The sequence below is a fragment of the Carcharodon carcharias genome, chromosome 19 (assembly GCF_017639515.1).
Source record: "Carcharodon carcharias isolate sCarCar2 chromosome 19, sCarCar2.pri, whole genome shotgun sequence".
NCBI lineage: Eukaryota > Metazoa > Chordata > Chondrichthyes > Lamniformes > Lamnidae > Carcharodon > Carcharodon carcharias.
In genome coordinates this window covers 92,326,132-92,347,605 of record NC_054485.1, presented here as the reverse complement: position 1 = coordinate 92,347,605, position 21,474 = coordinate 92,326,132, and the positions used below count along the sequence as shown (strand labels likewise).

The 21,474-nt window shown below is 47.0% G+C and overlaps 1 protein-coding gene and 1 long non-coding RNA gene across 2 annotated transcripts in view; one reads left to right on the top strand and one right to left on the bottom strand.

The window, feature by feature from the left end:
• Positions 1 to 21,474, bottom strand: part of LOC121291483 — a 99,405-nt gene that overhangs the window by 27,279 nt on the left and 50,652 nt on the right. The gene's annotated exons all lie outside the window — the stretch shown is intronic.
• On the top strand, positions 1,821 to 19,914 carry LOC121291481 (nurim-like). The gene is made up of 4 exons (XM_041212718.1): positions 1,821 to 1,984; positions 11,515 to 11,717; positions 15,480 to 15,656; positions 18,553 to 19,914. Exons 1-4 carry the CDS (start codon positions 1,846 to 1,848, stop codon positions 18,877 to 18,879), a joined length of 846 nt encoding a protein of 281 aa, XP_041068652.1. The 5' UTR covers positions 1,821 to 1,845; the 3' UTR covers positions 18,880 to 19,914.

Sequence of the window (21,474 nt, the reverse complement as noted above, 5' to 3'; positions counted from 1 at the left end):
GAGTACATACAAACATGCTGGCATGGCCTCTGTGTTGATCGTTTGCTCTTCATTTAAAGTGCCTCAGATTAATAGCAGTCAAAGGATACCCGCATGTACAAGGCTAATTGCATAATTATGATAGAGATAGAGGAGGGCACATTGGCAAAGAGAATAGGTTAGTGAATTACTGCAACAATTTTATCCCAACCCACCATGGGATCGTGTTTAATGTTGGGATTAGAGCCACCCAACTTCAACTCTCCATTGAAGTCAGTGATTAGTAATTTTGAATGGAGTGTGAATCCAGTTTTCCACCTGATTCCGCCAGTTTCCTGCTGGACGAGTGAGGCAACAATTGCCCCAATGTTGTAACCTTTGAGTGAACCTAACCCAACCCGCCCATCGGGAAACTGACGAATTTGGGTTTAATGCTGGAGGCTCGAAGAGCTATATTGAGAGCAGTTTAAAGCAGGAATTCCAATCAACCAGCCGGGTTTCCCAATCATCACCCAGACCACAGCCCCCCACCACCACCAGACACCCCCTCCCCCCCCCCCCCACACACACACACACACACACACACACACACACACTCCCCACCACTTACTTATCGCCAGGTCTTGCTAGGTTCCCAAGAGGTGCAGGGAATTTAACCATAGCTGTTCACATGGCACATGGTAATACTTACACCTTCTAGCATTCAGCCTCTGTTCGGGGAGAGAAAGGCATGCCCAATCCCCGACTGGAGTAGACAAAACCTACCATACATCAACATAAATTAAAATATCTTCTCTGCATGTGAGTTGATTAAAATGTTTTTGCACTGCTGCTTCACTCTGAAATTGTAGCTACCCGATGCTCAGTGAATGTGATAAAGTCAAATCTGATGCTCTGGTACAAGCCTGAGTGTAGCTTAAAAGCAAAATACTGCGGGTGATGGAAATCTGAAACGAAAACAGAAAATGCTGGAAAAACACAGAGATCTCATAGGCATTTGTGGAGAGAAACACAGTCCGAAGAAGAGTCATACAGACTCAAAACGTTAACTCTGTTTTTCCTCTCCACAGATCCTGTTAGACCTGCTGAGTTTTTCCAGCATTTTCTGTTTTTATTCCTGAGTCTTACTGTGGAGATTGCATTGATCAATAGCAGTACATGTAACAAAGCGATGTGCCTGCATAGCACAAAGGTGTGTATTGTGCATGAAGTGAGTGCATTTAATTGATCAAATTGCTCTGTGCTTGTCTTAATAAAAGCTGCTTGATTATTCCTCCAAATGCGTCCTGTGTTGTATGCAAAGGCTGGTGGTCAGAATCGAATATGCAACTGAAGTGAGTGTGGAGATTCTACTCTAATTACGAGGATGTCTCTGACATTCATACAATATTTCACTCCACACATACCCTAGACAGCCGGTAGCACGGTTGGCTAGTGCGTGGTTCAGAATAACATCAACAATATGGGTTCGATTCCTGTTATAGCTGAGGTAAACTTGCTCTGGAAATAGAAAACAATCGGTTTTGGGGCCATATATGGGGTTTGCGGTGAAAAGTAAAGATCATCTATGAATGGCGGAGCAGGCTCGAATGTCCAAATTGCCCACTACAATTCCTATTCGTTGCGTTCATTGTGATCACTTTTTATATAATCAGTCCTTACTTGTAAACGCTTGTCTTTCGCAACAACAACAAAAAACAACCGACGGGAGCGTTATATCCGTCTGTTTCCTGTCTGCCTGTTCAGTCCCGGTGATGGAGACGTCCGACTCCCAGGATGCACTGCGAAACTGAAAGTGCCCTACCGACCATCATTGGGCCTGCACGTTTTGCCCACGTGACCCGGAAGTGTTCCCTGCGCGTTGCCATGGCCGTCTTTCATTCCGCTGCGCTCGTGAGCCTGTCGCTGGCCAACTTTGTTTACGTCTCGTGGAGCGCGGCCGAGTTCGTGGCGTTTATATCCTTGCGGCAGATTTACCGGGAGAGCGGGAGGCCAGGACCGGCAGGTAAGACAGGGGCACGGGAGCGAGGGCGGTGGGGGTGGGGCGGGGGGGGTTAGCTGGAGCCTAGAAACCTGTCCAGGCAGAATCAGAGACTGCGGCGAGTCGGATACAGGGACAGCAGGTTCCAGACGCTGACCCTCCAGGACTCCAGGGGGAGACACTGAGCAGATACCAAACACTGACCCTCCAGGACTGCAGGGGGCGACACAGAGCAGATACCAAACACTGACCCTCTAGGACTGCAGGGGGCGACACAAGCAGATACCAAACACTGACCCTCCAGGACTGCAGGGGGAGACACTGAGCAGATATCAGCCACTAACACTCTAGGACTGCAGGGGGCGAGACAGAGCAGATACCAAGCACTGACCCTCCAGAACTGCAGCGGGAGACACTCGAGCAGATGCCAGACACTGACTCTCCAGAACTGCAGGGGGAGACACTGAGCAGATACAGATGCTGACCATCCACGACTGCAGGGAGACACACTGAATAGATACCAGACACTGATCATCTGGCACCGCAGGTGCCAACACTGAGCAGATTTCAAACACAAGCTCTCGAGTACTGCAGAAGATAGCACCAGGCAGATACAGACCCCACATTGACCCTTCAGTACTGCATGGGCACATGTCAAATGCTGGCCATCCTGTGAAACAAGGTGCAGTCTGGGTTAGATACCAGACAATGATCCTGAAATACAGCAAGGGGCAGCATTGGGCTGATATTGAACCAACACTGCTATTGCAAGGCGAACAGTGGACAGATTCAGAACTGTTGTTTCCAACAACAATAACTGGTATTTATATTATATTTAACATAGAAGAACGACACAACGAACATGACTGTAATCAAAACAAAAAGACAGCAAGCCAATGAAGGAGTTTTGGAAACACTCAAAAAGCTCAACACCATCCAGGATAAAGCATCGATCGACACCACATCCACCTTAAACACTCACTCCCTTCACCACCGACGCACAGTGGCAGCAGTGTGTACTATCTACAAGATGCACAGCAGCAACTCACTAAGCCTCCTTCGACAGCACCTTCCAAGCCCACGACCTCTACCACCTAGAAGGGTCAGGGCAGCAGGCGCATGGGAACACCACCGCCTGCAAATTCCCCTCCAAGCCACACACCATCCTGACTTTAAAATATATCGCCCTTCCTTTTTTATTTCATTTGTTCATGGGATGCGGGCATTGCTGGCAGGGCCAGCATTCATTGCACATCCTTAATTGCCCTTGAGAACTGAGTGCCTTGCGAGGCCATTTCAGAGGACATTTAAGAGTCAGCAACGTTGCTGTGGGCTTGGAGTCACATGTAAGCCAGACCAGGCCACTGTCGCTTGATGAAATTCCTGAAGCTCCCTCCCTCACAGAGCTGTGGATGCACCTACACCACATGGACTGCAGCGATTCAAGAAGGCAGCTCACCCCCACCTCCTCGAGGGCAATTAGTGAAGGACAATAAATACTGGGCTTGACGATGACGCCAGCATCGCATGAAAAAAAACTTGTGGTTTTAAGAATGTCTAACGGGGGACAGGGCAGTGGAGGTGTTTAGGGAGTGATTTGCATGCCATTGGGTGAAAATACCACCGCCAATTGCAGGTGAAAGGGAGATAGGAATGAGAATAACAGGGCCTGGGAGTGTTGTAGGGTAATCCTGGGCTTACAGAGATGAGGAGGTGTGAGAACACAAAAGGATTTAGAATTTTGCCCCACTGGGTGTGGGTGGGGCATGCAGCAGAATGTGTTTTCAGACCTAGCCTGTTCCCACCTCCCGCCCACCACATGGAAGCACCAAGTAGACGAATACAAGGCAGTGACCATAAGGCAGGCACCGGCCTGACACTGGCTCCAGTACCACAGGGCGGGGGTGGGTGGTTGTGGTGGTGGCAGTCACTGTCACTGCACAGCTCCAGTTTATTATCAAATGTCCACTGCTGCACAATCAAGCAACTGCACGTGTCATTTAAGTAAATCTGAAATTCCAACATACAATTAACGAATGAATACAGAAAGCTACAAAATAAATTGCACGGATCATAGCAGAACTGAGAGGTCACAACCATTAGATAAAACAGAACAGCTTGGAGCCCCTCCTCCTCCTTGTGGCAGCAAACTCCACATTCTCACCGCCCAGAGAGTGGTGAGAACGTGGAACTTGCTGCCACAAGTAATAGCCTCCCAATGGCACAGAAGAAGGCCACTCAGCCCATCACGTTGTTGCCAGCTCTCTGTCGAGCAATCCAGCCAGTCCATCCCCCTGCTCTATTCCTGCAACCCTGCAAGCTTATTTCCCTCAAGCGCCCATCTGAGTTCCTGCTGAAATCATTGACCGTTTCCGTTTCTACCCACCCTCGTAGGCAGCAAGTTCCAGGTCATGACCATTTGCTGCGTTATAAAAGTTCTTCCTCACACCCTCCCACTGCATCTCTTGCCCGAAACTTTAAATCTGGGCCCCAATAATAAACCTTTGTAACATTGGCTAATGAGGCAAGGAGTATTGATGCCTTTGAGGATGAAAGCTGGATAAGTACAAGGGAGAAAGATGAGAAGGATGTGCTGACAGGGTAAGGAGGAAGCTCACATGGCGATAAGCATAAGGTTACTTAGGACAAATGACCCGTTTCAGTGCTGTAATTTTCTATGTTAATTCCACGTAAACACAAGGAACTGAGCAAGGAACCGGCACATCCAAAAGAAGCACAGGACTCGGGTCTGACACTGGAGCCGTGGAGATTCTGGCTGTGCTGCTGGGTGGTTTTCAGAAGGGAATGTTACTGAATATTACTGAAAGTGAAAATGTGCAGGGCTCTGGAGAAAGAGCGGGGGTGTGGGGAGGGCAGTGAGACTAATTGGTAGCCCTTATAAAGAGTCAACACAAGCACAGTGCTGTAGGGTTTTAAGAGCTCCACTCCATTTAACACGAGATGTTTTGTTTCCTTCCTCGGTATTTAAAGGTACTTTCCCAACCGCACATTACAAACAGCAAACATTTAAATTGAAACCCAGTTCCTGACACTAACGATAGTTTGAGGGAAAGCAGCAGACTATCAGCATATTCCTGAACTACCTAATCTTGTAGCTTGTTCCCGGGACTGCCCACATCAAATTTTGCACTGAATGCTTCTCCTCTTGGAATTGCATTGGCTCCTTGTTCCCTGCACATCCACCGAATCCTCCAGCACACTGAGTTTAAAATTCCCATTCAAATTCCGTCAAAGCCTAGCCCAGCCCTTATCTATTTCACATTTCTCAAGTTCCTCCTATGTAGCTTCTGACTCCAGTCTTCTGTGTAATTGCACTCTGCTTCATCCTGCCATTGTTGGCAGCACCTTAGGCCACCTCTGCCTTGTCCCTCGTTCTCCCTCCCCAAAACCTTGCAATCTCCACTTATCTCCCAACCTTTCAAAACCTTCCTACATTCTTAAATGCACTCTAACTGACCCTCCTAGAATAGGACTGCATAGAAAGAGGCCATTCAGCCCATCTTTGAAGAGCAATCCAATTAGTTCCGCACACCTACCCTTTCCCCATATCTCTTGTGATTTTTTTTTTAATCCCCTTCAATTATTTATCCAGTTCCCTGTTGAAAGCGACGGTTGAACCTGAATCTACCACCTGATCAGGCAGTACATTCATGTGAAAAGAAGCTTTATCTCTGGTTCACTTTAAATCTTTGGTTATCTATCCTTGAGCCATTGGAGGCAGGTTTTTCTTTATTTGCTCTATCTAAAGCCTTCATGATATTGAAAACTTCTATCAAATCATCTCTTCCCCCTCTCTGCTCTAAAGAGAACAACCTTAGCTTCTCCCTCCTGACTGTAATCCCTCATCCCCGTGACCAATTTAGCAAACCTCCTCTGTACCTTCTCGCCTTCATGTCCTACTTAAAGTGTGGTGCCCAGAATTAGACACAGTACTTCAGCTGGGGCCTAACAGGTATTTCATGTAGATTTAGCATAACTTCTTGCCTTTTTTTTCAACTCTATTACAGAGCCAAGGAAGCTACCTTTTCATTTCCAAAATTTTAAGGCTGTGTACAATTTGTTGGAACAATGATGGGATGCAGGATTTGGGAAGATTGCAGACACTTTGCTGTTCTATCTGTTTCCTTCTCTCTCTCTGTTGTTCAACATGCTATTGTCCTGCCCCTAACTATGGAAGCCCCCGCCACAGCCTTAGAGAATGACCTCTGATGACAATCCACCGTTTTTCTTCCAGCCACCTGATGGGCTCAAAGGAATTTGTGTGGTGCCATGGCAAAATGGAGCAAAGCTTATCTCCTCTCTCAAACATGTGCACAATTTCTGAACACTTCATTTGCAATTCATTCCTGCGCTGTCGGCGGCATTGCGGTGAGGCAATAAACATTGCTTACCCCGGGTTGGCCTGAGAGCGTTAAGTATCAATCCACGTTAGCGTGGAAATGGACACCTGTACAATTCAAGCTAAATGTGGGCACCATCCCTTCCCTCCAGGCATTGGTGAGCCAGTTGACAATTTATTTGCCTCCCAAATCCACGTTTAACCCTCTCCAATCAAGTTTTCCACCACTGCCCAAACACCAAAATAGCCCCAATCAAAACCTTCTGAACCTGTCCGCAGCCTTTGACGCGGTTCACCATCCTGTACCAACCCCTCTCCTCTCTTGTCCAGCAAAGTGCTTCCGCCCTCACCTATGTCTTAACGATTTAGTTGTAACCAGAGTCCCACCTGCAATGGCCTCTCTTCCCACTGTCGCATCGTTACCTCTGGAGTCCCTTAAGGACCTATTCACGGTCTCCCCAGCCTCCTACTTCTCAGCCACATCCTGACCCTCAGGAAATCATCTGAAAACATGTCAAATTCCACATGTATGCTGACGATGCACAGCTCTTTATTACCACTATCTAACTCAACCCTTCCACTGCTTCTGTGTTGTCAAGCTGCTATCTGATATCCAGTATTGAAGGAGCTAAATTTAAAGTCATAAAGTCATTTACGGCACTAAAGGAGGCCATCTGGCCCATCAAGTCCATGCCAGCTCCCTCCTGGCGCAATCCAGTCAATCCCATTCCCCCACTCAATCCCCATTAATCTGCTATAATAAAAGCAAAATACTGCGAATGCTATAAATCTGAAATAAAAACAGAAAATGCTGGAAAAATTCAGCAGGTCTGACAGCATCTGTGGATAGAGAAACAAAGTTAACGTTTCGAGCCCGTATAACTCTTCTTCAGAACTCTGAAGAAGAGTCATACAAATTCGAAACATTTCTTATTCTTCAGATTTCTGAAGAAGAGTCATATGGATTCGAAACATTAACTCTGTTTTTCTCTCTCTACAGATGCTGTCAGACCTGCTGAGTTTTTCCAGTATTTCCTGTTTTTATCTCATAACCTTGTTAGTTTGTTTCCTTCAAGTATCCACCCACATTCCTTTTGAAATTATTGATCATCTCTGCTTCCACCATCTTCATGGGCAGCAAGTTCCAGGTCATTAAAAAAACGTTCTTACTCAGATCCACCCTGTATCTTTTAGCCGAAATATTAAATCTGTCCTTGTGCAATCTGCTAAGGGAAACAGCTTTACTTTGACTCCCTTATCTAAGCCTGTCATAATCTAAACTAATACACTAAATCTTCGTTCCTCTAAGGAGAATAACCCCAACTTCTCCATCCTAACCTTGTAGCTAAAGTCCCTCATCTCTGGTTTCATTCTGATAAATCTCCTCGGCGTCCTCTCAAGGATCCTCACATCCTTCCTAAAGTGTGGCCACCAGAAATGGACACAATACCCAGGTTGTGGCCTCACCAGAGCTTTATAAAGGTTCAGCGTAACTTCCCTGCTTTTGTACTCAATGTCTTTATTAATGAAGCCCAAGATTCTATATGTTTTGCCAATTACTCACTCCAAATTTTCTTCTACTTTCAAAGATCAATGTACATGCACCCCAGGTCCCTCTGTTTCTGCACGCTCTTTAGAAATGTGCCATTGAGTCCATATTGCCCTTCTGCCAAAATGCATTACCTTACACTTCTCTGTATTAAATTCCATCTGCCTCTTGTCTGCCCATTCTGTTAGCCTATTTATGTCCTGATGCAGTCAATTCGTATGGTCCTCATTGTTTGCCATTCTTCCACATTTGGCATCATCGACGAAGTTTGAAATGTTACTCTATTCCAATATCCAAGTCATTTAGTCATTTCCATATAGCAAATTTGAACAGTGTCTTGAATTTAAAATTCTCATCCTTGTGTCCAAAGGCTTTATCTCTGTAACCTTTCCAACCTACAACCCTCCAAAGTCTCTTCGCTCCACAATTGGCAGCTGTACCTTCATCTGCCAAGGCTTTAAGCTCCAGAATTCCCACCTTAGCCCTATCTGCCTCTCTATCTCTCTCTCCTCCTTTAAAACATTCCATAAAACCCACTTTTTTGACCAGGCTTTTGGGTCCCCTGACTTAATATATCCTTAAAGCACTCACCTTCCACTGTGAAAGACGTGACAAAATTTGCTGTTCGTGGCCATTTTACCCAAACTGTAAAAGATTTATTCAATTCTGTTTCACATGATCCCACAATGGGATTGTAGCTTACAGCCTCCAGGTTGCTAATGCAGAACCATATCTATGATGCCAAATCTTCTTTTATTAATGACATTTAACCCTCTAACAACAATTCTAATATTTGACATTGGCATTTCAGTTAAAAACTGAGAGAGGAAGAGTGTAGCCATCGCTCTGTCTGATTAATGATGTTGGGTGTACACTGTTACTGTTGAGAGGTACTGGGAGTACAGCTTTACTGTCAGAGTGACTCTGTGTGTAGACTATTACTGTCGGGTGGGACAGAGTGTGGACCGTTACTGTTGGGTGGGACAGAGCGTAGGCCATCACTGTCGGGTGGTACAGTGTGTGGAGCATCACTGTCCGGTGGGACAGAGTGTGGGCCATTACAGTTGGGTGGCACAGAGTGAGGAGTATTACTGTCATGTGGTTCATGGTGTGCACTATTACTTCAGGCAAAGGCTGTCTTGATGTCAAGGACAGTCCCGCTCATCCCACCTCTTGAATTCACCTCTTTGATCAGCATTTGGACAAAGGCTGTAATGAGGTCTGGAACCACGTTGCCCTGGCTGAATCCAAACTGAACATCAATGAACTAGTTGTTGCTGTGTAAGTGCTGCTGATAACACTGTCAAGTACACCTTCCATCACTTTGCTGACCATGGAGAGTGGACTGATGTGACGGTTATTGGCCGGGTTGGATTTATCTTGTGTTTTGCGGACTGAACATACCTGGGCAATTTTCCATATTGTCTAGTAGATGCCAAGTACTGGAACAGCTTGGCTAGGAGTGTGGCTAGTTGTCAAGCACAGGTCTTCAGCATTACTGACAGGATGATTTCAGGGCCCATAGCTCTTGCCAAACCCAGTGCCTTCAGTCATTTCTTGATATCACGTGGAATGAATCAAATCGGCTGAACTCAGGCATCTGTGATGTTGGAGATCTCAGGAGGAGGCAGAGTTAGATGATCCACTCAACACTCCTGACAAATCGATCTGCCTTGTCTTTTGCACTGAGATGGTGAGCTCCCCAATCATTGAGAATGTGGATATTTGTGGAGTCTCCTCCTCCTCCATCTCATAATTTAATTGTCCGCCAGCATCTATGACTGGATGTGGCAGGACTGTGGAGCTTAGATCTGATCCGTTGGTTGTGGAATCCCTTAGCTCCGTCTATCAATGTTTCCACAGTTTGGCATGCAAGTAGTCATGTGCAGTAGCTTCACTAGGTTGACACCTCATTTTTAGGCATGTCTGGCCATAAGGTTACAGATCATGGTCGAATACATTTCTGCTGATACTGATGGCCCACAGCGCTTAGTGGATGCCCAGTTTTGAGTTGCTAGATCTGTTTTGATTCAATGCCATTTAGCATGTGGTAGTACCACAAAACATACTAGAAAGGTATCCTCAGTGTGAAGATGGGACTTTGCCTCCTCAAGAACCGTGTGGTGGGTAACCACTATCAATACTGTCATGGATGGATGCATCTCTGACAAGTAGATTGATGAGGTCGGGATCTAGTAAGTTTTTCCCCCTTGTTGATTTTCTCGCCAGCTAGCGCTGTCCCAGTCTGGCATATAGGACTTGGCTAGTTCAGTTAGTAGGATTGCTACTGAGGCACTCTTTGTGATAGACATTGAAGTCCCCCACCCAGAGAACATCCTGTTCCACTGCTATCCTCAGTGATTCTCCCAAGTGATGCTCAACATGGAGGAGTACTGAATCATTACTTTTCTTTATTCTTTCACAGGAAGTAGGCATCACTTCATAGGCCAACATTCATTGTCCAATCCTAATTGCCCAAGAGAAAATGGTGGTGAGCTGTCTTCTTGGAACCACTACAGTCCATGTGTGTAGGTACACCCACAGTGCTACTCGGAAAGGAGTTCCAGGATTTTGAGTCAGCGACAGTGAAGGAACGGTGATGTAGTTCCAAGTCAGGGTGTTGTGTGGCTTGGAGGGGAACTTGCAGGTGGTGGTGTTCCCATGCATCAGCTGCACTTGTCCTTCTAGGTGATAGAGGTCATGGGTTTGGAAGGTGCTGTCAAAGGAGCCTTGGTGAGTTTCTGCAGTGCATCTTGTAGGTGGTACACAGTGCTGCCACTGTGCATTGGTAGTGGAGGGAGACAATGCTTAAGGTGGTGGGTTGGGTGCCAATCAAGTGGGCTGCTTTGTCCTGGATGTTGTCGAGCTTCTTGAGTGTTTTTGGAGCTGCACTCATCCAGGCAAGAGAATATTCCATCACACTCCTGACTTGTGCCTTGAAGATGGTGGACAGGCTCTGGGGAAACCTGAGGGAAGGTGGTAACTGGTAATCAGCAGGAGGTTTCCTTTCCCATGTTTGACCTGATGCCATGAGACTTCTGGGGTCAGCAGTCAATGTTGAGGACTCTCAGGGCAGCTCCCTCCTACACATATACCACTGAGCCACTGCATCGGCTGGGTCTTTCCTGCTGGTGAGACAAGACATATCCAGGGGTGATGATGGAGCCTGGAACATTAGCTGTAAGATATGATTCGGTGAGTATGACTATGTCAGGCGGTTGCATGACTAGTTTGTGGAACAGCTCTCCCAATTTTCGCAAAAGTCCCTAAGCCTAGGTAAGGTTTGACTTTATAGGTTGACTTGGCGGGGTTTACCGTTGTTATTTGTAGCCCTGACGTCAATGCAAGGTGACCCGTTCAATTTTATGCTTCAGCTTTGTAGTAATGACTTAATACAACTCAGTAGCTTGCTAGGCAATTTGCAATGACAATTAAGAGTGAACCACATTGCTGTAGATCTGGAGTCACATGTAGGCCAGACCAGGTAAGGGCAGCAGATTTCCTTCCTTAAACCAGATGCCATAAGTCTGCTTCTGCCAGTTGTTAGCCATACTATTGGTGTAACCTTGTGTCCATTTTCTAAACTGTCTCCTGCTGAGAAGGGTGTCTTTTTGCTTACCTGACTTGAGTTCACTGTTCTAATAGATGTACGCGTGCATGTGGAATGGCAGTCCACCTTCAGAGACAGGCAGGTCCTGCAGGCTCTCCTCTCCAATCTGGCACTACTCGCATTCTTCATTCTGCAGCACAGCGTCATGGCAACAGAGAGAGTGAGGAAATGGACAGTAGCCTGCTTTGGGGTCCTCCAGCGGTCTGTCTATGTGTTCTGCACGGCAGCCTCTCTCCAGGTGGGCAAACAAAGGCAGAAGTCAATTGTTCTGAGAACAGAAATACAAAACTTCTAACACATTACAAGTTGTTCGAAAGACTGGAATATCACACTGTCCCATAGCAGAATGTTAGATACTCAAATGTCACACTGTCCCATATCAGAATGTTAGATACTCAAATGTCACACTGTCCCATTTCAGAATGTTAGATACTCAAATGTCACACTGTCCCATATCAGAATGTTAGTTACTGGAATATCGCACTGTACCATATCAGAGTGTTAGTCATTGGGATATCATACTGTCCAATATTAGAATATTAGGCACTGGAATATCACACTGTCCCAAATCAGAACGTTAGACATTGGAATATCAGTGTCCCATGTCAGAATGTTAGACACCGGAATATTACACTGTCCCATGTCAGAATGTTAGACACCGGAACATCACATTGTCCCATATCATATTAGATAATGAAATGTCACTCTGTCTCATATCAAAATATTAGACACCAAAATATCACACAGCACCATATCAGAGTGTTAAGCACTGGAATATCACACTCTCCCACATCAAAATGGAATATCACACTGTCCTATATCAGAATGTCAGATACTGGAATATCACACTGTCCAATACCAGAATGGTGAGACACTAGAATATCATACTGTCTCAAATCAGAATGTTAGACACTGGAATATCACACTGTCCCATATCAGAATGTTAAACACTGGAATGTCACACTGTACCATATTAGAATGTTAGGCACTGGAATGTCACACTGTACCATATCAGAATGTTAGGCACTGGAATATCACACTGTCCCATATCAGAATGTTAGACACTGGAATATCACACTGTCCCATATCAGAATGTTAAACACTGGAATGTCACACTGTACCATATCAGAATATTAGGCACTGGAATATCACACTGTCCCATATCATAATGTTAGTGTTATGACACAGCTGTTAGTAAAGGCTGAGTTGTTTAAATCCCAGTGGGAAACTTGAACAACCGTCATAACCTATATTTTCAATTGGTATGTTTGAGATGCAGCTCTGAAATTTAGAAATAAAACCACCAAGCCTCAAGAGGTTTTTCATGTAAAACTAAATTAAATGTTTATTAACTTAACAAGAAATTAAACACATGCACATGTCTACAAATTATTGCTAATAATAACTTTTAAACAAATTCCCAAATTAATCACTCCCAAGTAAATCTTCACCAGAGCAACAATAACCCATAGACTTTAAACAGACACCAGGTAAAGCAAATTTGACCTTACGAATTCAAAAAGGTTCCTTTCAATTTGGTTCCTATCAGACACAGATGTAGGCTTACAGGCTACTTAGATGTTAAATGCCTCTAATTCACACATACAAACTCCTCTCGGTTTATACCTAGCTTTCCCTTTGAATGTAAATTTTCCATTGTATAACTAGATTTTTTAATTTTACCTCTTCTAATAATAATCCTTTCATTCCACCTATTTTATTAGTAATATAAACACATTGCTTGGCATCTTCCAGCTAGGTGCAAGATTTCACCCATTCTTTTGAATGGTTTATTTAAAACTGCAAATTGCCCTTTACCTTCTACTCCTTACAGACTAGCCGGCTTTGATCCAATTAAGCCACACACATACACACACATAGACACAGCCCTACTACAATTCCAATTAAAAAATAATTTCCAATAACATTATACACATTCTTTTCATAACAGACACTGGAATATCACACTGTCCCATATCAGAATGTTAAATACCGGAATATCACACTGTCCCATATCAGAATGTTAAATACCGGAATATCACACTGTCCAATATCAGAATGTTAGGCACTAGAATATCACACTGTCCCATATCACAATGTTAGACACTGGAATATCACACTGTCCCATATCACAATGTTAGACACTGGAATATCACACTGTCCCATATCACAATGTTAGACACTGGAATATCACACTGTCCACATCAATTTGTTAGACAGTGGAATATCATCCTGTTCCACAGCAGAGTGTTGGACACCGGAATATCACACTGTTCCATAACAGAGTGGAATATTGTATTGTCCTATATCAGAACGTTAAATAGACACTGGAGCATCACAGTCTCAAATCAGAATGTCATATTGCGCTGCTGTATTGCAGATTGTTAAACAGAGACAGCAATGCCTCTCTCTCCCCTCTCCCTTTATTTCTCAGCACTCTACCTGTGCCTCTCTCCCTTCCCTGTATCTGTCTCCCCTCTCTCCTCTCCCCCAATACCTCTCCCCTCTCCCCGGATCACTCTCCTCTGCTCCCACTCCCCTCTCCCCCGATTCCTCTCCCCTCTCCCCAGATCCCTCTCCACTCCTCCGATTCCTCTGCCCTGACACCTCCCCGGTCTCCCCCGACACCTCCCCGCTCTCCCCTGATCCCAGTCCCCTGATCCCTCTCCCCTAACCCTGATCCCTCTCCCCCGATCCCTCTCCCCGATCCCTCTCCCCCAACCCTGATCCCTCTCCCCCAACCATGATCCCTCTCCCCCGATCCCTCTTCCCTCTTCCCCGATCCCTCTACCCCGACCCCTCTCTCCTCTCCCCCGACGACTCTCCCCTAAACCCTCTGCCCCACATATCACCGCCGACCCCTCTCCCCAATCCCTCTCTCCTCTCCCCCGACTACTCTCCCCCGACCCCTCTCCCCTGACCCCTCTCCCCCGACCCCTCTCCCCCGACCCCTCTCCCCCGACCCCTCTCCCCCGACCCCTCTCCCCCGACCCCTCTCCCCCGACCCCTCTTCCCCGACCCCTCTCCCCCGACCCCTCTCCCCCGACCCCTCTCCCCCGACCCCTCTCCCCCGACCCTTCTCCCCTGACCCTTCTCCCCCGACCCCTCTCCCTCTCCCCCGATCCCTCTTCCCACTCCCCCTCCCCCAATTCCTCTTCACCGACCCCTCTTCCCCTGCCCCCCTCCCCCTGCCCCCCTCCCCGGGCCCCCCTCCCCCTGACCCCTCTCCCCCTGACCCCTCTCCCCCTGACCCCTCTCCCCCTGACCCCTCTCCCCCTGTCCCCTCTCCCCCTGTCCCCTCTCCCCCTGTCCCCTCTCCCCCTGTCCCCTCTCCCCCTGTCCCCTCTCCCCCTGTCCCCTCTCCCCCTGTCCCCTCTCCCCCTGTCCCCTCTCCCCCTGTCCCCCCTCCCCCTGTCCCTATCCCTTTCCCCTCCTTGCTCCCCCTCTCCCCGTGCCACCTTGCTCCCCCTCTCCCCGTGCTGCCTTGCTTACCCTCTCCTCTCTCGCTACCTTTCCCTCCTCTCCTTGTACCTCTCTGTTCTCTCCTACCTGTCCCTCCTCTCACTGTAACTCTCCTTCCTCTCCTGTACCTCTCTCTTCTCTCCCTCTATCTGTCCCTCCTCTCCATTTACTCTCTCTCTTCTCTCTCTACCTGTCTCTGTCCTGTTTCTTTCTCTTCCCCCTCTGTTTTACACCCCAGTCTGAATGATTGTCTTCACACTCCAGTTGCTGGTACTGTTCATTCTGCACACTTCTCACTTGTCATTTTGGCTCTCCGCATAAATGATTTGCTCCTTCCACAGTTGCGAATACTGTTTTCTCTTTCTCTCTGCCTGTCCCTCCTTTCTATGCCTTGTATCTCTTGTATCCTCTCCATGCTGAATGATTCTCCTCTGCCTTTTGTCGGAGAGACTGTCCTATCTATCTCTCTCTGTCTATCAATATTTTGTCTTCCCGTTTTGCATCTCTCTCTGGTCTAAATGGTTCCCCTCTTCCCCAGCTGCTGATGCACTACTGGCAACCTATCCATGCTGCCCCCTTCCTGTGGAGCGTATCCAGAGAGCCCTGGGTTACCTGCTTTCCATTGATCTGTTTCATCATTCACGTCATCGCCTGGCTGATCATCTTCAGCATTGTCCTGATCTTCGACTACGCTGAGCTCATGGGTCTCAAACAGGTGAGTCTCAGTCTCCTTGCCAAGTGGGGAGCTGTCACTGCTACCCAGTTATAGCACCACCATTCAGCAGAACTATTCAGTCTGGAGAGGGTACAAGAGATATAAGGAAGGGGTGGGGAAAGAGAGAGACAGACAGACAGAGAGAAACAGGAGCGCAGTCACACTAAAGGCTTCTGTGGGACTGACGTGAGAAGCATCCGTTCAGATATGTGGCAAGCACTTCCTTTCCCACATCATGGTTCAAATTTCTCAGAGCCCTAATCTAAGAGGTAGCAATAAACTTGCAGATTGAGGGACCAAACTGTGGTACAGCATGGCATACAGCACAGCGTTATTAAGTGCCTCTTCAGTTGCTAAGGCTGTCTAACAACACCTTCCCATAAATATGACAAGCTACTGACTGAAAGTAATGTTAACTAATTCTCCACACTCGTGGGCAATTTTAACCCGTCGTGCCATGTTTTTTTTTCATTCAATGGGATGTGAGCATCGCTGGAAAATCCAGCATTTATTGCCCATCCCTTATTGCCCTTGAGCAGGGGGTGGTGAGCTACCCACAACTCGGGGCCTGAGACACTGTCAGAGAGTGGATTCAGAGTCTGAGACCCTGTCAGAGTGGATTCGGGGCCTGAGACCCTGTCAGAGCAGATTTGGGATCTGAGACCCTGTCAGAGTGGATTCGGGATCTGAGACCCCATCAGAGTGGATTCGGGATCTGAGACCCCGTCAGAGTGGATTCGGGATCTGAGACCCCGTCAGAGTGGATTCAGGGTCTGAGACCCTGTCAGTGTGGATTCAGGGTCTGAGACCATGTCAGAGTGGATTCGGGGCCTGAGACCCTGTCAGAGCGGATTTGGGGTCTGAGACTCTGTCAGAGTGGATTCGGGATCTGAGACCCTGTCAGTGTGGATTCAGGATCTGAGACCCTGTCAGAATGGATTCAGGATCTGAGACCCTGTCAGAGTGGATTTGGGGTCTGAGACCCTGTCAGAGTGGATTCAGGGTCTGAGACCCTGTCAGAGTGGATTCAGGATCTGAGACCCTGTCAGAGTGGATTCGGGGTCTGAGACCCTGTCAGAGTGGATTCAGGGTCTGAGACCCTGTCAGAGTGGATTCAGGGTCTGAGACCCTGTCAGAGTGGATTCAGGGTCTGAGACCCTGTCAGAGTGGATTCAGGGTCTGAGACCCTGTCAGAGTGGATTCAGGGTCTGAGACCCTGTCAGAGTGGATTCAGGGTCTGAGACCCTGTCAGAGTGGATTCAGGGTCTGAGACCCTGTCAGAGTGGATTCAGGGTCTGAGACCCTGTCAGAGTGGATTCAGGGTCTGAGACCCTGTCAGAGTGGATTCAGGATCTGAGACCCTGTCAGAGTGGATTCAGGATCTGAGACCCTGTCAGAGTGGATTCAGGGTCTGAGACCCTGTCAGAGTGGATTCAGGATCTGAGACCCTGTCAGAGTGGATTCAGGATCTGAGATCCTGTCAGAGTAGATTCAGAGTATCAGAACCTGTCAGAGTAGATTCAATACCTGAGCCCCTGTCAGAGTGGATTTATTATCTGAGGCACTATCAGAGTGGATTCAGGGTTTCAGACTCTGTCAGAGAATGAGAAGCTCTTCACTGACCAGTTCCTGTGGCAGCAACCAACTGTTACTTCAGATAAATCAGCTCAGTCAATAATCTTAATGACATGCCGCAGCCCCACCATCCCTTACTTTACCAATAATGGGTGTCCAAACCTCAACTGTTGATCTCATCAGATAGTCAGTGGGGTTCAATGGCCTACAGGAGTAGACACACAGCCCCTCAAGCCTGCTCTGCCATTCAATCGGATCATACTCGTTCTTCTCTCTGAGGGTTGTTAGTCTGTGAAATTGTCTACTCCAGAGAGCAGTGGAGGATAGCTCATTGAATAGTTCAAGGCCAAATTAGACAAATTTTTGATTAACATGGAGGCAAGCATTTTGGGAGAGTGGCAGGATAATGGAGTTAAGGCCACAGTCAGATCAGCCATGATCTTATTAACAAGCAGAGCCGGCTTGATGGCCAGAATGGCCTTCTCCTGCTCCTGTTCCCTATGATCTTATGATCTTTATTCTAATGATAGTAGACTGCTAGAATTTTACAGCACAAGGGGAGGCTATTTGGCCCATCTCACCCATGCCAACTCTCCGAAAGAGCTATCCATTTAATCCCGCTCCCCAATTCTTCCACCAAGAAATTTTACTTTGTCAATCAATTTTCAGTTTTTCTGTAAACGACTATAAGGCGTTCTACTTCCACCACTCTTTCCGGCAGCGTTGAGCGTCCTAACAACTCTCCACATAATAAATCAAAGTTAATAATTTCACCTGTCTCTCTTGTTCATTTGCTGCTGATCAGGAATGTTTGCCCTGTAATTCCAATTCACCATCCACTGGAAATGGTATTTCTTGGCCCAGTACATCAAAGTTTGAGGTCTTCAGTCGCATCTCCTTCACTTGCTTAGTTCTAATGAAAAGAATCTAGGTTGTACTAGTTCCTCCTCAATAATTTCTTGACTGGAAAGAACGCTATAATTAATGAAAAGCTGAGGCAAGGTGACTTTGCCACAACCTCAGAGGAGCCCCACCACCACCACCTCCCCCACAACCCCGAGCTTCCACCCCCAGTACAGCACCACTGTATCACTCTCCCCTGCCACATTGCGGACTGCCCTCAGTGAAATTTGCAGAATGTCCAAAAACATTGTCGGGTGGTGTGGTAATTTTAACTAAACCTAAAAGCCAGTGGGGATCATTTGGGCACTGGCTTTACACCCTGTTCCATATTATTCTGCACTGTCTTCAAAATGTTAGATTTTTGTTCTGTCGCCTCACTCTATTGATGGTTAATGATTCTCTCCCTGCTGTCCTGCAGGTTTATTACTGCTGTCTCTCTCTTGGAGACCCCATGGTGCTAAAATCGCAGAAGGCCCAGCGTTTGTATTGCCACCTGCGGCACCCAGTCTTCCTGGAGTTCCTGGTCATCTTGTGGTTGCTGCCCAGCTTGTCCCTCGACCGCCTGCTGCTGTCCACCACCTTCACCCTCTACATGATCTGCGGCCACAGCCTGGACCAGCAGGACTATCGCTACCTGCGCTCACAGCTCAACAAGAAGTTTGAGATCTTCTCCCGGGAGGAGAGCGCCTACAGCCACCTAGCGGCCCGCAACGGCGTCAGAGAGCCCACCGAGCACCGGGAGTAGCCGCCGAGCACCAGGAGTAGCCACCGAGCCTGGCACTCAGCTGAGCAGCTTCCAGATCGCTTTGCAGCTGCACGGTAGCTCATAACCACACAATGCCATGGGCTGAACTTTAACTTTGGCTGCAGATAAACGTGTTTCTCTTTAGAAGAACTTAAGAAGTATTTCAAGTTTGCTAAAGTGGTCGGCATTGGAGACGCGCACACTTTCCTCCTCCGCTGTCACCCAGGATCCGGTCACACTTGGGCATCACGCAGGTCAGATGCGGTGGGAGGCTCCATTTATTCTGCCCCAACAAAGTGCCTTTGCCCCAACCTCAGAGGAGCCCCACCAGCAGCCCCCACCCCCCCCCACCACCACAACCCCGAGCTTCCACCCCCAATACTGCACCACTGTATCACTCTCCCCTGCCACACTGCGGACTGCCTTCAGTGAAATTGGCAAATCCATACCAATCGACGTTTTAAGGGTAGTTCCCTACCTCACCAATGCCTCACTTTCCATTTCGAACACTTCCAAAATGTCATGTTCCATTGCCGGCTATCCTGCAGGCGTCTCACGAGCGTCAAGGGCCACACTTGGGCAATATTTGTCGTAAAGCCTACTAGGAACAGCATTACAACGCCCTGAACAAATTACACACAAGAGTCCTGATGGCTAGTCAGGTTTCATCCCTTCCAAATGAGGCAATTTTAAATAGGAATGTTTTCACAGAATAGACATTTGGAGTATCTGGGTCAGGGACCTCGTCAGGGATTCTGGTGATTTAGAACAGATGTAACTAGTAAGGGATAGCTGTCTGCCAATTCTACCCGGGTAGGAAGCCTGTCTTTAACCAGAGCAGTAGGTGAAGGTCATCCAGTGACGGCTGCGGTGAATGACAAATCCCAGTGATGGAAGGGAGCAGTATACGGACAATTTAGTTCCACTCAAAGTGGCATAAAATTGTGTGTTTGAAATTCTGACATAATTTCTTTTCAAAAGTTTATAAGAGAAAAACTTATGTTTGGAAAAATAAATGATTGCTTTGGGATAGTACCTCATCATGTCAAAATGCCTGAAATCGCTTCAGATAGTGAATCAACTACTGGCGTGCACAAGCACTGTTGGTAAATGTCCTTTTAGCTGGCTGACACCAATGCCCGAATAATGTACTGTTTATTTTCAGGGAGAATTCTGTAGGGTGATGTGGTGGAGGTGGGGTGGGGGGTGGGGGGGAGAAACTTTACCAAATACTTCATTTGAGGACTAAGAAATAAAGTGGAGAAGGCTTTGTTACTTTGCAGGTTACAGATTGAACAGGCTTCAGAGGATGCAAAAAAATCACGAGTGTAATATAAGAACGGGAGGGGGCCATTTAGCTCCTCGAGCCTGTTTCACTATTCAATGAGATCATGGCTGATCTGTGACCTAACTTCGTATATCCACCTTTGCTCCATATTTTTCTTTCTACCTTTGTTTAACAAAAGTCTGAACAGGTTTCAGAATATGCAAAAAAAAATCACGAGTGTAATATAAGAACGGGAGGGGGCCATTTAGTCCCTCGAGGCTGTTTCACTATTCAATGAGATAATGGCTGATCTATGACCTAACTTCATATACCCACCTTTGTTCCATATTTCTTTCTACTTTTGGTCTAGCAATCTCAGATTTAAAATTGACAACCAGCCTGGCAACAATCACCATTTACAAAAGAGAGTTCCAAACTTCTACCACCTTTTGTATGTACAAGTTCTAATGCCAGCTTCACTCCTAAAAGGCTTGGCTCTAACTTTTGTCCATGTCCTTAGTCCTAGGCTCCTCAACACAATGGAAGTAGTTAGTCCCTGTCTACCTTATCATTTCCCCTAATATCCTTTTTTAAAATTCATTCAAGGGATGTGGGCATCGCTGGCTGGGCCAGCATTTATTGCCCATCCCTAGTTGCCCTTGAGAAGATGATAGTGAACTGCCTTCTTGAACCCCTGCAGTCTCTGTGGTGTAGGTACACCCGCAGTGCTGTCAGGGAGGGAGTTCCGGGATTTTGATCCAGTGACAGTGAAGGAATTGTGGTATATTTCCAAGTCAGGATGGTGAGTGGCTTGGAGGGGAACTTCCATCTGATGGTGTTCCCACATACCTGCTGCCCTTGTCCTTCTAGATGCTAGTGGTTGTGGGTTTGGAAGATGTTGTCTAACGAGCCTGATGAGTTTCTGCAGTGCATTTTGTAGATGGTACACACTGCTGCCACTGGGCATTGGTGGTGAAGGGTGTGAATGTTAGTGGATCGGGTGCAAACCAAGTGGGCTGCTTTGTCCTGGATGGTTTCAAGCTTCTTGAATGTTGTTAGAGTCATATTCTTCCAGGCAAGGGGAAAGTATTCCATCACACTCTTGACTTGTGTCTTGTAGATGGTGGACAGGCTTTGGGGAGTCAGGAGGTGAGTTACTTGCCACAGGATTCCTAGTCTCTGACCTGCTCTTGTAGCCACAGTATTTATATGGCTACACCAGTTCAGTTTCTGGTCAATGGTAACCCCCACCAGGATGTTGATTGTGGGGGATTCAGTGATGGTAAAGACATTGAATGTCATGGGATGATGGTTAGATTCTCTCTTGT